The sequence below is a fragment of the Alligator mississippiensis genome, chromosome 3 (genome assembly GCF_030867095.1).
Source record: "Alligator mississippiensis isolate rAllMis1 chromosome 3, rAllMis1, whole genome shotgun sequence".
In the NCBI taxonomy this organism is placed as follows: domain Eukaryota; kingdom Metazoa; phylum Chordata; order Crocodylia; family Alligatoridae; genus Alligator; species Alligator mississippiensis.
Window position 1 is genome coordinate 1,816,981 of NC_081826.1, and position 15,986 is coordinate 1,832,966.

The following is a 15,986-nucleotide window of genomic DNA, read 5'->3' on the forward strand; positions in this document are numbered from 1 at the left end:
CTGGGCAGGGTCCTGGCTCCATGCCCCCCTCCCCTCATGCCCCTGAGCCTGGGGCACGCAGGCTGTCTGCATTGATGGAAGAGACCGGGTGTCTCTTTGGCCCCTCCCAGCCTCCAGCCCTTGGGTGCCTTGGGCAGGATCATCCCCTTGGCCTGAGCAGGCAGGTGCTGAGACAGTGCCGGGGCACTGGGTCTGGCCAGCGGGCACTTGCATGTGTGGCTTCGGGCATGCATCGGGGGGTCTTACCCCTCAAATGCTCCCAAGACCCTGCCACAAATCCTTGCCCTTGGCCTGAGCTTTGTCAGCAGGGAACTGGGAGGGGAATGTGCTCCTGGCATCCCCGTGGGATCCTGGCATCTTGGACACGTGCCACGAGCCAGGAACAGGGGGCAAGACCCAGACCGGAGCCACTAGCCCAGGGGCCGTAAGGGACCGGGATGCGGGCAGTTCCCCATGTGAAGCCACATGCCAGGAGCCCCAAAGAGAGCATGGGGAGCTGGGCTGCAGCCCGGGGGTCTCTGGGAGGCTGGATCTGGGAGTTGGCAGGTGGGCACCAGGCACCCAAGGCTGGCGCCATCTCTCCTGGTAGCCCGACCCAGCTGGGGGCCACCCATCCCGGCTCCAGGCACCAGCTAGGTGAGCTCAGCTGGCCCAGGAGGGTGCTGTGGGCAGCGAGGGGGTGACAGGTGCCATGCCCAGGGCCACGCGGGCCGCGGGGAGGGGCAGCAGCTGGGGACGGAGACGCAGAGCCGGGGGGCAATGTCCGTATGGAGCTTTATTCACACAACATGGAGTCGCCTCTACATGTCCATGCTTCGTAATTACAGAGTTAGTCAGACAACGGTACGCAGTAGTTGCCCCCCGCTTCATCGCCTCCGAGGCCCGTGTCGCCGCAGGTCCCCGGCGCGGCTCTGCAACGTCCGTCTGCCGCCGCGAAGGCCAGCCCCAGCGCCCGAGATGATTGTCCGAGGAAGAGGAGGAGAAGGAGGGAGGGACGGTTGGACGTCCCCTTTTGCTTTGATGGGAAGGAAGGAAAATGAGATGGAAACCGGAGGCCACCCCGGGCATCCGGGGCCTGGGCCAGATCCTGGTCTCGGTTACGCTGGCCCAGACCTGGGGGAGCTTCCTGTGCTTGCTCCGCTGGTGCAGCCCCTCGGGATGGAGGGCTTCTTGGCGATGCCTGGTGCCCGCGCAGGATCGGGCCCTGCTGATTTACACCCGCACCCTGTTCCCGTGGCTGCGAATTGGCCGCAGATGGCATGTGTTGCCCCTGTCCGGACTCAGCCGGGTGCAGCGGCCCCAGCAGAGGAGAGCCCAGCCCCGTTTGTGGGGGGCTGGTTCTGCTCTGCCCGGGGCGGTCGAGGTGGCGAGCGACGCCAGGTCTAGTGCCCTGGAGCTGGGGGACCCCCGGGGCAGCTGACGGGGGAGCAGGGCTCTGCAGTGCCTCCAGCCCTGGCTCTCGGGAGCTGCTAGCAGCGGGTCCGTGGTTAGGGAGGACATTGGACTGAGGTGTTTGGCAAGTGGTCACGGCGTTTGCTTCCACAGATCCCTGACCGGGGGGTGGGCTGTAATGGGTTGGGTTGTACTGGGCTGTACTGGGCTAGCTCCCTGTCTGCCGTCTGCTCCTGGAGAACACGCTCCCAGTCACAACCCCCCCACCCACCCCGCGCGGCGCCGGCTATCGGCACGTCGGCTCCCGCCTTGTTTCATCCCATTAATAATAAATAAAAACGTTTCTAAAAAAAAAAAAAAAAAAATCGTCGATATAAAAACCAGGAGGAAAAGAAGAGTCCAGTTTGTACCAAGGAGAGAGAGAAAAAGACCGGGACTGGCCCCCGGGACAGCGCGGGGGGCCGGGGCTGGCGCGGGAGGTCTGGGCGCGATCACGAGGGCTGGGGGTGGTTTAAAAAAATTCTCTGTACAGGTCTTGTCGGTAAACGCAGGGGCAGGGAGGACGGGGCTGGGTCGCGCCTCCTGCCTGCCCCGTGCTGGAGTCCAGCTCATTCCCGCCGACGCTAGGCTCAGCCCCAGGCAGGTCGAGGGGAACGTTCCTGTCGGCTCCCGAGGCATCTGGACCTCCCCATCTTCCCCGGATCTCAGCTCTGGGGCACGTGCGACGGGACCCCGAGGCCGGCGGCACCCCCGGGGCCCTCCTGCCTATGGGAAACCTTCAGCTCCGTCTGGAACAGAGCTGGTTCCTGCCAGCGAAGGGGCGATGCAGAAGCAGATTAACGGCCTGCAGGCCTGGGCCCGCGGCCCCGGCAAGGGGCACTGCTCCCATGGGGCTGCACGGTGGGTAGGTGCTGGCGAGGTCTCCATGGATGTTGCAGGGAGAGGAGCCCTTGCCTGTGCCTGCGTCTTACAGCATGGACAGACATTCCATCTCCCAGGAGAGTGATTTAACCTAGGTTATTTTTCTCCTGGAGAGGCCATTTTTACTCTGGGAGAAAAAGCCCGAACATCTGGACGCTCGTGTTTTCTCCTGGGAGAGCAGCGACTCTCCCAGAAGAAACTGAACATCTGTACAAGGCCTGCAACAGAGGTGCTGCTCCCAGGCCCTCCAGCTCCCCACTGAGTGCCTCCCAGGCAGGGGCACGCATGTGCCAGCTGCTCCGTGGGGACCATGGAGGGAGCCGTGCTCACGTGCCCCCAGCTGTTGGCATGGGGCGGGATGTGAGCATGCCCGGGGTGCTGCTCCTCTCCATGCACCAGGAAGACAGGAGCAGAGAGGGGTCACTAAGCAAAGGCTGGGAGGTGGCTGCTGCCCAGGGAAGCCAGATGGGGGTCCCTGCCAGGGGGTCTGTGCCCGACCCCCCGAGGAATGGCTCCATCCCCACCAGGGAACAACGAGCATGGTGCAGGCGAGGGGATAGGGATGCACCAGCCTGGGGGAGGCAGGGGCAAGAGGCGAGCGGGTTTCTATTTTTGGTCAGAAGCCGTGAGGGGTCCCCGCGTGGGGCCCCAGGACATGAACGGGCGCGAGCGCGTGCAGCGGATGGACGACGGCGCGAGGGATAAGCAGCGTCTGGGCGGAAAGCGATGGCGGCGGTGAAGCAGACGATGCGTGCCTCTCTCTAGGTCTCCCGAGACGGCTGGACCGGCCTGGAAGGCGGCACTCACACCCGGGTCCGACAAACTCGGAGCTGGCGATGCTGCAGCTGGGGCTAGTCGAGGCCAAGCCAGGAGCTGGTGTCTCCCACCCTGCCGGGAAGCAGGGGCCGTGCGATGGGGCATGCAGTGAGCGAGGGGCTGGCTTGTTGGCAGTGACGTGGGTGACTTCAGCACCTCGTAGCCAGGGGCCCTCCGGGCTGGCTTCTGCCCGGTAGGACGCAGCTGCGGGTCCAGGGCACCGTGAGCAGACTGCGGATGGGCCTGGCCTCACGGGGTCGGACAGGGATGTCGCTGCTGAGATGGGGCTGACACGCTCTTCCTGCCCCGGGATGGCAGGAGGGGCCGTGTCTCTGCAACGCCGAGCCCTGTTTGGAAGATTTCTAGTGCTTGCCCTCCATCCTCCGTGGGTCACATCCTGCCCAGGGCCCGAAGGAGCCAGGGTGCCCCTGGTCCATGCTTTGGATGGGTGCTGTGGTGATGCAGTCTGGGCTGGCGGCTGAGATGCTCCCAGGCAAGTCCAGGAAGGAGCTGGGATCTGGCTGCTGTCTGGATGGATCTTGAGACGCGCTGAGGCCCCACATGCCGGAGTTGCTGGTGCCCTCCTCCACACGGCTGCCCCCCGAGGATCCTGCCCAGGTGCTGATGGGGTGTGTGCCTCCTGTGTGAGCCCGGGAACAAGGCCTGACCCGGCAGTGCCAGCCAGGCAAGGCTTCCTTGGGGCTGCCTGTGCCTTTCCTATGCTGCAGCGGGGAGAGGAGAGATCCAAGCCAGCGGCAGGTGCTCAAGCAATGCAGGACTGCTGTGGTTAGTCCGTCTGCCCCGGGCAGTCTGACCCATGGCACCGTGAACTCTCACTCCGCTCCAGGAAGGCTCCGGGGGCAGAAGCTGGGGCCACCACCGCTCCCCAGGGTCCCCATGGTGCTAACCGCGAGCTCATCACACCAGCAAACCAGGCTCCTTCCTGAGGTGGGTGCCTGCTCCGGGGGGGTGAAGGCACTTTCCCTGCCAGAGCACGATGTGACCTGCAAAGCTGGAGTGATGGGGGAAAGGGGAGCACCAGGAATCACACGTGCCAGCATGCTGCCGCTCTCCTCTCCTCCTCGCCCTGAGACTGAATGCTCCCTGCTCAGCTCCATGAATAGCTGGAAGGGGAACGGCAGTGGAGACCTGCCCTTGGCAGCCCCACACACACCCACAGGGCACAAAGCTATTTCAGAGCAAGCCCAAAGGTCATGCTCCGTGTCCAGGAGACACTGGCACGGGGCTGGGAGCTGAGCTAAGGAGTGGTGTGGCTGCCCGGGCCATCTCCACCGGTCGGTCTTTCCTGGCCTCGTATCGTCCCATGGTCGGTCTTTGCATTTTTGCAGGTAAAGCTTCTAACGTTTCGTTACTTCGATCCAATTTAAAACATGGCTACGGGATGCTGACCGTGCCACACGGTTCTCTCTCTAGGCACCTGCCTGTCTCACCAGACAATAGATTTGCACCGCGTCTTGCTGAATGTCAGCGCACGTGGCCGTAGAGCCCAATTCTTGAGTGATGGTCCCTTCTGCGCATGTGAAGTCGTGGGTGCTTAAGAGGGGACACGACAGCAGGCTGCAAGGAGCTGAGGGGCTGCCAGAGAGACGAGGGGCAGCGCCTGTGCTCTCCTGCTGCAGAGAGGAGGACGCGGAGCCATGGCTGGAAGTTGCAGCAAAGCAGGTTCAGGTTGGAGATGAGCAAACACTTCTTCACTGTCAGAGCAGGGGCCGCGGGAGAGACGCCAGGGAAGGGGGGATGCTCCATCCCTGGAGGTGTCAAGGAGAGGGTGAATGGGCATTGGGTGCGGAGGATCTAGGTGCAGCGATGCCCATGCTCTGCTATGGGGATTTCCCAGGTTTCTGGGCTGTGCTGGTTGCCCCCCACCACTACATGCAACAGGGGCTTTAAGCTTCCCCCCGAGGCGCTGGGTGCTGCTGCCCAGGCTGGGGATGGGGCTGGGCTGTGCCAATGCTCCTCCCGGCCCCAACCCCACAGGGTCCTGGCTGGAGGGTCTTGCCCCCACACTCAGGCTCAGCCCCGCTGCACTGGGCAGGAAGGGATTTCCCCCCGCTCAGACTGGTCTGCACTGGGGGGTTTCCCCTTCCCCTGCAGCGGGGGAACGGCCTCTGCCTTGGCTCCCTGGCCCGTAGATAAACACCCGTTTACAGAAGCAAGGCGTTGGCTGCCGCAGCCCCCCAACGTCCCCTGTGGCAGGTTGAGGTGGGATGCCTGGGGCTGTGCCAGGGTGACAGTAGTTTGACGAAGGGTTTAGATCAGGGGCGGGCAATTATTTTGGGTGGAGGGCCACTTACTGAGTTTTGGCAAGCCATCGAGGGCCGCGTGACAGGCGGTCGAGGCAGATAAATATTAATTTTCTAAACTGTTTAGGGGCCCTGCGGGCCAGACAGAATGGGCTGGGGGACTGCAAGCTGGCTGAGTTCAAGTTTTGCCTTGCTTGTGTAAAAGGTTGAGCACCACTAGGCGAGCTGGTCTTGGCCCCTGGCCCTGCTGGCTCGCAGTCCCCAGCAGCTGGTCTGACCCCGTCATGACGCAGAAGAGCCGGCTCCCTGCATGGCTGCTGACCTGGGTCAGGAAGGCTGGGGACCAGCTGGATGGTACCGACCTCCAGGGAAGGCAGCCTGGCGGGTGGAGAGCTCGCAGGGATCCCACTGCTGCCCAGGCTGGCATCTTCTGGAGCAGCTGGAGCCAGGGAGGCTCCCTGCAGCCTGCCCTGGGGAGGGACGTTGGAGAGGGAGGTGCAATAGCGGTGGTGAAGGCACCCAGGATGTGGGGTTGACTCTTCCAAGGGGTTGACTCTCTCTTGCTGGGGCATGAGCCGGGAGCTGGGGGAGCCCAGGAGGGGCCCAGCCGTGGTGGGGCAGGAGGGCAGAGCAGGACTGGGCGAATCCCACGCTGCAGCGGCACATCCAGCTGCTCTGCGAAGAGCCTGGAGTCCAGTCTGCGTCGCTCCGGGTGGTCCCACTGCATCTCCAGGGCTGCAGCAGTGGCTGGGAACCCCCGTCCATGGGCAGGGCCAGGCTGGGGGGACACGTCTCCTGGACGAAGCTGCAGCATCCCAGCCTGGCACGGAGCAGGGGCTGGGCGATGGGCACAGCTCTCCGGCTCCTGTCCCATGGGCACCGCTCTCTTTTCTGCAGGGCTGAGCTGAGGCCTGTGGCGATGGCAGGAGAAAGCGGAGGGCTCACAAGCAGCGAGAAGTCATCATGGAAGGCGGCGCCGGAGGGTGCCCAGAGCTGAGGCATGGGCCGAGCAGGGGATGAGACCTGAGCCCTCAGCTTTGATGGAAGGAAGAACCTGGAGCCTGGATGCTGCTGCTCTGGCCCCGATCTCATGGGGATGCGGCCAGGTGCACCGGGGCAGGCACAGCCCCCTGCAAGCCCTGCCCGTCCTCCTTCCCTCCTGTCCCTGGAGCTCAGGCAGGGACAGCCCTGCAGGACAGCAGCCTGTGGCCCAGCCCCGTCCCAGCTGTAGGCTCCAAACACCCCCCTGCCCTACACCATGGCCAGAACTGGGTCCCAGGCAGGCACCCTGGGCAGCTGGGCCCCCTTCCCCCCTCCTGTGTGGGCTCTGCTGGAGGTGGGTCCCCAAGGCACAGGGCTCCTAGGAGCTGACCAGAGCGCGGTGGTGAGCCCCAGCCTCCAGGAGCCCGGGCGGGAGTCTGAGCAGCCGGATGGGGAGACGGGCAGTGCCGTGGGCAGGGGTCCGGCTGGGAGGAGGAGGCATTGGGCAGAGCAGAGGCACTGGGCAGCACCCCCCGCCGGCGCAAGAGGTCAGGGGGCACTGGGGGGGCACCGTGCTGGGGACAGGCAGCCGTGCCCGGCACCTCCCCGAGAGTCACCTTCCCTGGGCAGGGCCGGGGCGCAGCTGGGGGTGCCCCTGCTCGCTGCTATAGGACGCCCTCCATGAAGCTGGTGTCCAGGTGCTGGATGAGCACGCGGAGGAAGGACATCTCCTTGCGGGTGTTCTCAAAGATGACGCGCGGGTCGTCGGACTGGCAGCGCAGGCAGTTGGGGGCCATCACCATGGCCAGGTTGTTGACGTCCATCTTGGTCACCGCCACGTTGGCCGGCTGCACGAACACCTGCCGGAGGGGCGGGCAGGGGTGAGTGTGGTCTCCCCAGGGCAGCTCAGACCCTCGGGCTGGCCCCCAGCCCTCGTCCTTGCCCTGGACATTTGTCCGGAGACCCAACCTGAGCCTGCTCTGCTGAGGTCTAAAGTCATGGCTTTGTGCCTCTGCAGTGACGGGGAGCAGCTCTCCCGACGGCAGCCCTGGCGGCCCGTTCTCCAGGCTGGACACGGCCGGCGCTGCAGTCGGTCGCCTGCCTCTGCACCCCTCCAACTTCCCCCTGGCCCTGAAGAGGCCTCTCCTCTATGGTGGCTTGGTGGTGCCCCCCGCACCTCCGTGCCCACCTGCCTGGGCTGGCTAGGGAGCTCCCAGACCCGCTGCCCCCTCTCCGGAGCCGCGGACCCCACCTGTAGGAAGCGGATGAGGTAGCAGAGCACCATCTTGTTGATGCGGGGCAGGGAGTGGACGACGGCGATGGCGGCCTCGGGGTTCTCGTAGTGGGTGATGCACTGTTCGTAGAAGTCGTGGGGGATCAGCGGCTCCTCCAGCTCCCGGTACCACAGCTTCAGCAGCGAGGCTGTGGAGAGCGGGCAGAGGGGCTCGTGGGTGGGCAGGCAGGCAGGGAGGGGCCGCGAACGGGAGCTCCCGCGTCCTGCCACTGCTACGTGCTGGACCAGGGCTCGGAGGGGAGCCACGAGAGGGACGCGCGTGCACACAGGGGCACACGCATGTAGGCAAATGCACACGTGCACGCACAAACATGCACACATGCGAGCATGTGCACACATGCATGAGCACGAATGCACACACATGCACGTGCACCCAGATACACGTATGTAGAAGTGTGCACACATGGATGCACATACACAAGCACACACCCAAACACGCACGCACCTGCAAATGCACATATGTGTACACGCATGAATGCACACACAAATGCACATGTGCACACATGAATGCATGCACACACAAGCTTATATACACAAATGCCCATATGCACACCTACACACACAAATGCACAAACACATGCACACACATGAACACACATATGCACAATCATACATGTGCACACATGAATGCATGCACACACAAACACCTCCACATACCCACGAATGCACATACACACACATAAACATGCACATATGCACATGCACACACACATGGATGTGCATATGCACACACGTGTACACACATGCATGCATGCACACGTGCACACACAATGGGCTGCTCATGTCTGTGGTTCCCAGCACGGCTGACAAGGGACTGAACCCGCCAAGCCCCCATGTGCTGACCGTGTCCTTCCTGGGCCTTGGCACCCCCTGCCTGGGCTTGGGCTGATCCCAGCAAGCCCCCGGGACCCAGGCCCTCCTGCCCCCGCTCCGGCTGGACAAGGGACCTGCTCCCCGCAGGCTCCCTGGCTCGGCCTCCTCCAACCAGGCCCTGCCCCATGCACAGCAGGGCTCGCTTGGCCAAAACCGGCTCCTGCCCCTGGCTGCAGCGGCGGGAGCCCCTCACCTGGGGCTGCAGGCTGGCACTAGCTCTGGCAGGGCCAGGGGGTGCTGGGTTGTGAGGCTAGGAAACAAGCACTGGGCACTGGTGTCCCTGCCACAGTGGAGCAGACCCAGGCCCCGGGGCGGCTCCCCCCAGCTGGTGGTGGCCGGTGTGGCCACAAGAGCCCAATCAAGGGCCAGGTTCCCCCCAGCCCTACTCACAGGCTGCAGGGGGGTGGATTAGGGGCGCTGGCCCTTACCAGGGACGTGGGGGTCTTCCAAGCCAGTGGGGATCTTCCACTGGTCGACCTGCAGCTTGAGGGCGTTGACCTCATCGATGTCTCCGGGGACCCTGCGCGGGAGAGGGACAGGACCCCGCCGGCGTGAGACGGGGCAGGGAGGCACCAGGTCTCTTGCCCCAGCCCCACAACCAGCCCAGCCGAGACAGGAACAGGAGGCCTCCTCCTCCGCTCCAGGGCTAAGCCAGCCTTGCAGGGAGGAAAGGCTTCCCAAGAGCCGAGCTGGATCTCCTTTGCTGCAGTGGAAGACCATTGCTCCTAGCTCGGTGCCCTGCAGCCCCGGAAAGAGCCGGTCTCCCCAGCGCCCCCAGGCCAGGCGCCCAGGCTGCCCTACCTGAAGATGCCCTCGGTCTGGTCTCCGTTGAGTGCCAGCACCTCCTCGGAGAGCCGGGTCTGCACCCAGGGCAGCTGGCGGTCGGGGTACCGCTCTTTCTGCATGTTGACGATCTCCTGCAGGGAGCTCCCGAACATGGAGGGGTTGAACACGGCGTTCTTGGCGTGCCGGATTTCCTCGATGTTTGGCTTCTTCAGGCCCTGCCGGAGACAGCACCGGCGTCACGGCACAGGCGAGCGGAGGGGGGCACGCGCAGCTCCCCACGGACAAGGAGTGCTCGGTGGGGACGGGCGCGGGGACACGTCATGCATGGCACAAGGCTCCGTGCTGGTCACGGGTGCTCCTGAACTGAGCACACGCGTGGCCCAACCCTGCACTGCCCACGAAGCCTCCTGCAAAGCCTTGGGTCCGTAGCAAGTCACAGCCCACCTGTGCCAGGCCTCACATGCCTCCTCTGTGACTGGGGGGGAGGCAACATGCCCCCAGTACTCATGAGAGCATCTCCTGCCTGCACTGGAGGTGAATCACCGGCTGCAATAGGGGGCTCATGACACACAGGTTGGATCCTGTCCAGCGGACCCCGTCTACAGGCCGCTTTGGTAGGTGTCATTTTCCCTCTCTAAAGGGGTTGTCTCCTCTACTGCCCCCACATAAGCTTCACCCAGCCCTGAAATGCGGCCACCTCTGGGGTGGAACATGGCAGTTCTCAGCACACTGCGGTGCACGCCGGCATATGGGATGACGAATAATCACTGCCCGGCTCTAGCCCAGCAAGGGGAGGGCCCCTCCAGCTCTGTGTCCCCAGCAAAGCCCCTTGCCCTGGCGGGGCGGACAACAGGCACGACTGTCCTGCTGGTGTTGGGCCGAGGCTGCCGGTATCGGGGAGCTGGGTCTCGGGCTGGCCAAACCCCCGGGCTCTGCACCTGTCCTCCACCCTGGGGCCAGGTCCCACTTCCCAATGTGCCCCCGGCTAACGAGCCAAATCTCTGGCTCTGTCCAGCCCTGGGGAGGCCTCCCCTGGAGTCCTGTGTCCAGGGCTGGGCCCCGCGCTTCGAGGACGTGGAGAGATTGTAAAGAGTCCAGAGCAGGGAGACAAAAAGGGTCGGGGCCTGGGAGATACGACTGATGGGGCTGGAAGAGCCGGGGTATTTAGTCTGGAGAAGAGGAGGTTGGGGGGGATTGGAGGGTCCTGGCTGGGGGGCCCTGTCCCTGCGCTCAGGCTCAATGCTGCACTGGGGCAGGAAGGGATTTCCCCCCTGCTCAGACTGGTGCAGACTGGGGGGTTTCCCCTTGCTCTGCAGCAGGGGCATGGCCTGGGCCTGGGCTCTCTGCAGCAGGATGGTGGTGGCCGCGGCCCCCCTGTATCCCGGGGGCAAGGGGTGGGGGTGATGCCTGGGTCTGTGTCAGGGGGGCTGCATCGTGTGGATCCGAGGTCGGACACGGGCTTGTCTGTGGGGTTTGGACAGGGCTGATCCTGCCTCAGGCAAGGGTTGGGCTGGATGTGACCCCACAGTTTTCAAATCCCCAAGGGGCGACAACAGAAAGGATGGAGACGGGCAGGCGGCTCGCTGCCTTTCTTTTGACATGGTGTCAGCAAACGTCAGGAACGCCCCCGTCCGCTCCCTCGCGGTTACCCTGTAGCTGGCGGTGCTCGGGGCTGGCCATAAAGCTCCAGGTCCTGGAGTCGTGGGATTTGCAGAGATTCCCGCTTGCACCAGAGGAAGCTGGTGGCCCTCACGGCTGCATGGGGAGAGCCCAGAAATATGGGGGGTAGGGAGCAGGCCAGCGAGCGCCTGGCTCATCGCAGTGTGCCTCTTGGTGGGGCGCGGGGCAGGGCTCTGGCTCCTGCGCCTGCCCCTTGTTTCTGGAAGGCGACCGGTGGGTGCACAGGTGGGTGTCCAGCGGGGCCTCAGCACCTCTGACCCCAGTCCCACTCGTGGTCACGGTGGGGAATAGCTGAGATCCAGCCCTTCCGTCCTCACCTCTTGGTCCACGTGATGCTCATTCCCAGCAATGGTGCAATGGGCCAGGCTGATGCTGACGGGTGCCTGCTAATCGAGAGGAGCTGTCGGCACGGAGAGCTGCAGCAGCAGGGGCACCAAGTGCTGTCTTAGTTTGCCGAGGGGGCTCTGTTTGGCCCGCAGCCTTGTGGCATGGGGAGGGCAGTCCAAGAAGCAGCTGGACCCATGCTCCATCATCCATCATGGCATTGGGAGCCCTGCAGAGGGGGCTGGGCAGGGTGTGGGGCGCTGCCATGCCTCTGGCATCAAGGTCTGCTCCCTGGCTCTTGGCAGCTTGTGGGTATTGCACGCTCCAGCCCTAGCCGCCCCAGTTCATAGGACCCCGTGACTTGCAGCCAGCAGCTGCCAGGGACATGCGGCCCTCCATGGCCCGGGGTGATGGCAGCCGGACTCCTAGCGAGCTCTTCCATATGCTGAATGCAAAGTCCTGGTCCGAGGAAAGTGCTGGCGGATGCTGCGGGCTGCTCCGCCGTGATGCTGAGGGCAACTGGGGCTGCGGTGGATGATCCATCCCTTGCCCCCGCACTCGAAAGGGTCTGTGCCGTTCTGGGCTGTATCCGGGATGCGTGCGAGGGAGTCTGGACTCTGGATCGGGAACAGCCTGAGCCGTGCTGAGGTCTGGATCGGAGGCAGGTGCTGACCCCTTGCAAGTCATCCAGGAGGTGGCTGGAAGGACTGGGAACATACCCGATGGTGTGGGGTGACCTCAGGGGAGCACTTGCGTTAGCTCACCCAGGCCCAGGCGCTGGAGCAGGGCGGCTGGGCTGCCTCGGGAAGCCGGCTCCCCGCCAGTCTGTCCTGGGGGCCCTTTGCGGTTTCCCCCTTCTCCGTTCTCCAGCTCTTGTATCATGTCTCCCGCCGGCGGTCGGAGGAGCCAAGGGACTCATCTCCCCCAGATCCAGGAAGGGGGATTTTCCATCTCTCGCCTGCCAGAGACGCTGGAGTCCCCTGCCCCTGCTGCACCGTCGACAGCTCCCGGGCCTGGGGAGCCCGGGGTCCCCTGGAAGCTGCCCTGCTTTTTGCAGCTTGCTCCAGGCTTTCTCAGCCGCCTGCCTCCAGCAGCGTTGCAGGGGAGAGCCTTGCCCAGCTCCTGAAGACGTCTCCTGGCCTCCGGCCTGGCCTGGTTGGTGCAGAGCGGAAGCCGCCCGAGCCCCTGGCTACCCCGGCGTGGGGCTGGGGGTGTAGCATGGTTGCCCTGGGCAGAGAGGGCCAGATCCTGCCCTTGCTGACTTGCTCCGGTGCCTTGGCTCTGACGGGGAGGGGGTGGCCTCTCCCCCACATTGTGCAGCCGGTGATGGATGCCACAGCCCTGCAGGGCACCCGAGGGAGCGCTGGGGAGAGACGCGGGGCTGGACACCCGGCTGGGTCTGGGGGGCTAGCTGGCAGCCTTGGGCAAGTCACTCTCCGCCCCCCTCCACCCGTGCTTCAGTTCCCCCGGGGCAGAGCCGGCGAGGCTGGGCTCCTGACATGGGAGCCGGAGAAGGGTCCTGCTTCTGCCAGCCCCTCCGTGCCACTGTGACGGCTCCAGGCTCCCAGGCGCCTCATGTGTCACCGAGCGCGGGGAGCGGGGCTGTGCTAGGGGCTGTACAATGCTACCATGCCGGCCGCAGCCCCAGTTTGTCCCAGCCAAAGGCCCCCCAGCACGCACCAGCAGCGCTCTGCCTCCTTCAACCCCCCGATGTGACGTGCCCTGGGCCCTCAGCCCTGGGGAGGCTGGGGGAGACTGCCCCACTCCCACCCAGGACCCGCTCCGGCCAGACGCTCGCTGACAGCACCTGGCGCGGAGCCGACGGCAGAGAAATGGGACGATACCTTCTTGGCGCCCGTCAAGGCTGCTTTCTGGAGCTTGTTGTAGCAGTACTTGGCATACGTGCTGATCGCCACCCCTGCAAGAGAGAGCAGAGCAGAGCGTCAGGCTGCGCAGTGGAGGAAGGCAGGGCCGGGGGTCCGGCCGGGAGGCTCCAGCCGGGCTTGGGGACCAGGCTTCAGAGCCGAGCACACGCAAAACCAGGCCCCGCCGGGGTGCCCGGGCCGCTCCGGACCCTCCAGGCTGGCGTGTGGGGCTTCCCCCAGGATCGCACGCGTGTGTCTGCACCTGGAGCTGGTGTCAGAGTCTGCCCGGGGGTGTTTGCTAGGACCGCCATGGCCTCGGCTGGTCTCTGACAGGACCCCCTAAAGCCAGCTCAGGATGGGTGAATACTGGCTTCTTCCCACACCAAGATCCCGACCTGCCCCGGTTCTCCGTGGCCCCGACTCAAGGAGCTGCACCCAGTTCCTCCTGCCGGGGAGACCCATTACAGCTTGAAGTCCCAAGCAGTGCAGGGTTTCCTGGGGCACTGGGGCCGTTCCAGCTCGCACAGCCCAGCGCCCTGTCCAGCCTGTCCGGTCTCGGGGCCCCAACACTGCAGACCTCACCCTCCTCTTCCCTCTGATGCCTCCCAGCCTCTCCTCCCAAGGACCGAGACTATTCAAGGATGCTGAAGACCCCTCTCGCCTTGTCCTGCTGCAGCCAGGCTTGGCACCGAACCCTGCATTCCCTGTGCCCAGGTGAAGGAGGGAAATAGGGGCACGCGACATTTCATAGCAATCCTAGAGAAGGATCAGCCCCGTCCAAACCAGCCCAGACAAACCCCATGTCTGACCTCTGAGCAACACAACACAGCCCTGACCCGGCACCTGTCCCTGCCCCAGGGAAAGCAGGGGGACTGCGGCTGCCAACGTCCTGCCGGTCTGAGCATGGCGTAGAGTTCCTTCCTGATCCCAAATTTCAACAGTGCAAATGCACGTAACAGCAAGATTGCAGCAAACGTTGGAGTCACAGAAAATGAGGTTGGAAGGGACCTCAGGAGGTCACATCTTATCTAACCCCCTGCTGCAAGCAGGACCGGCCCCAACTATATCATCCCAGCCAGAGCTTTGTCTACCCGGGTCTTCAAAACCACCAAGGATGGAGAGTCCATCATGGCTGGTGCCCGGGCCAGCTCTGATCCCAGCCATCCCTCCTGTAAGTGGACGTAGGTGTCAAAGTGCAATTCTGCTCCTCCTTGTCCAGGCTGTTGAACTGCCAGGAATGCACTGACCTCCAGGACACATGTTCCCTGGCCCTGCATCCTGGAGCAAGGAGGATCCTCACTCCAGACACAGCCGGCATCCATCCCTGCTCCAGACGCAGCTCAGCTCCGTCGCTGAGCTCAGGTGGAATACTTTAAAATCCCCGTTTGAATGGGAAAATGCAGAACAAGAAACCATCTGCAGGCTAGGTGGTGTTAAGTCCTCCACTGGAGGGTAGGGCTAGGATTCAGACCTTGACACACTGGAGGATTGGACCAAGAGATATCTCAGGAGGTTCAACAAGGACACGTGCAAAGTCCTGCACCGAGGAGGGAGCAATCCCATGCACCGGTGCAGGCTGGGGGTGACGGGCTGGGCAGCAGCTCTGCAGAAAAGGACCTGGGGGGACAGGGGACAAGAAGCTGAACAGTACCCAGCAGTGTGCCCTGGGTGCCAAGAAGGCGACCGGCATCCTGGGCTGCATCGGTAGGAGCGTTGCCAGCAGATCGAGGGCAGTGATTCTTCCCTCTATTCAGCACTGGGGAGGCCACATCTGGAGTCCTGTGTCCAGCTGTGGGCCCCATTACAGAAAGGCTGTGGACACATTGGAGAGTCCAGTGAAGGGCAATGGAAATGGTTGTGGGGCTGGGGACAGGACTGGTGAGGAGAGGCTGAGGGACCTGGGCTGATTGAGTCTGGAGAAGAGAAGACCAAGGGGGATTGAGTAGCAGCCTTCACCTCCCTGCAGGGGGGCTGCAAAGAGGATGGAGCTGGGCTGTTCTCAGCGGGGGCAGATGGCAGGACAAGGAGCAATGGGCTCACGCTGCAGCAAGGGAGGCTGAGGTTGGATATTAGGACAAACTCTGTCCCAAGGACGGTGGTGAAACACTGGGACAGGTTACTCAGAGAGGTGGTGGACTCTCCATCCTTGGAGGTGTCTAAGACCCAGGTAGACAAAGCCTTGGCTGGGATGATGTAGCTGGGGCTGGTCCTGCTTGGAGCAGGGGTTGGACTAGATGTGACCCCCTGAGCTCCCTTCAACCTCATTTTTATGATTCAGCGAGCATGGTTTAAACAGGAACTGCGGTTCTTACTCCTTTACCTGGATTAGCTTTTGTGACCCCTTTGCTCTGGGGGCTTCTTTGCTTGTCTGCCCCCTCCCCGTGCCTTCCCAGCTACCCAAGCACGCGCTCCACTCGATGCTCTGCTCCGTGCCATCCTTTCACAGCATCTGAAGTGAACTTGTTTTCATGAAAGCCTGTGATCTCTCCCTCTCCCCCTTATTTTGGGCTAGTCTAAAAAGGTGCTTATCGGCCCTGTCTTCCAGTTTAGGTCTTATCCACAGTTGCTGGGAGCTCTTGCAGGCATGCAGTTGCTACAGAGAGGATAGCGGATGCCATGTCCAGTCACTGATGGCATCTGCTGGGGATCCCACTAGCCTGTCCTGATGCTCAGTTCCAGCAGAGCTGGACCTGCCCCAAGCCTGGGGGGATTGTCCGCAGGCAGCGCCCCCCCACTCTGGCTGCTCCAAAGGCCCGGCCAGGGATCCAGATGGGGTGGCCACCAACGCTC

At 63.6% G+C, this 15,986-nt stretch overlaps 1 protein-coding gene across 2 annotated transcripts in view; it reads right to left on the reverse strand.

Annotated features, from left to right (window-relative positions):
- Nucleotides 1–757: 757 nt before the first annotated feature.
- The window catches only part of ARHGAP39 (Rho GTPase activating protein 39), a 167,303-nt gene continuing 152,074 nt past the window's right edge, over nucleotides 758–15,986 (reverse strand). For both annotated transcript variants that reach the window (XM_059723677.1, XM_059723676.1), the window contains 5 exons: nucleotides 13,176–13,249; nucleotides 9,343–9,542; nucleotides 8,970–9,061; nucleotides 7,627–7,796; nucleotides 758–7,234 (listed from right to left, as the gene is read on the reverse strand). In XM_059723677.1, the coding sequence (XP_059579660.1) occupies nucleotides 7,040–7,234; nucleotides 7,627–7,796; nucleotides 8,970–9,061; nucleotides 9,343–9,542; nucleotides 13,176–13,249 (731 nt within the window). In that variant the 3' untranslated portion in view covers nucleotides 758–7,039. The remainder of the gene's footprint in view (nucleotides 7,235–7,626; nucleotides 7,797–8,969; nucleotides 9,062–9,342; nucleotides 9,543–13,175; nucleotides 13,250–15,986) is intronic.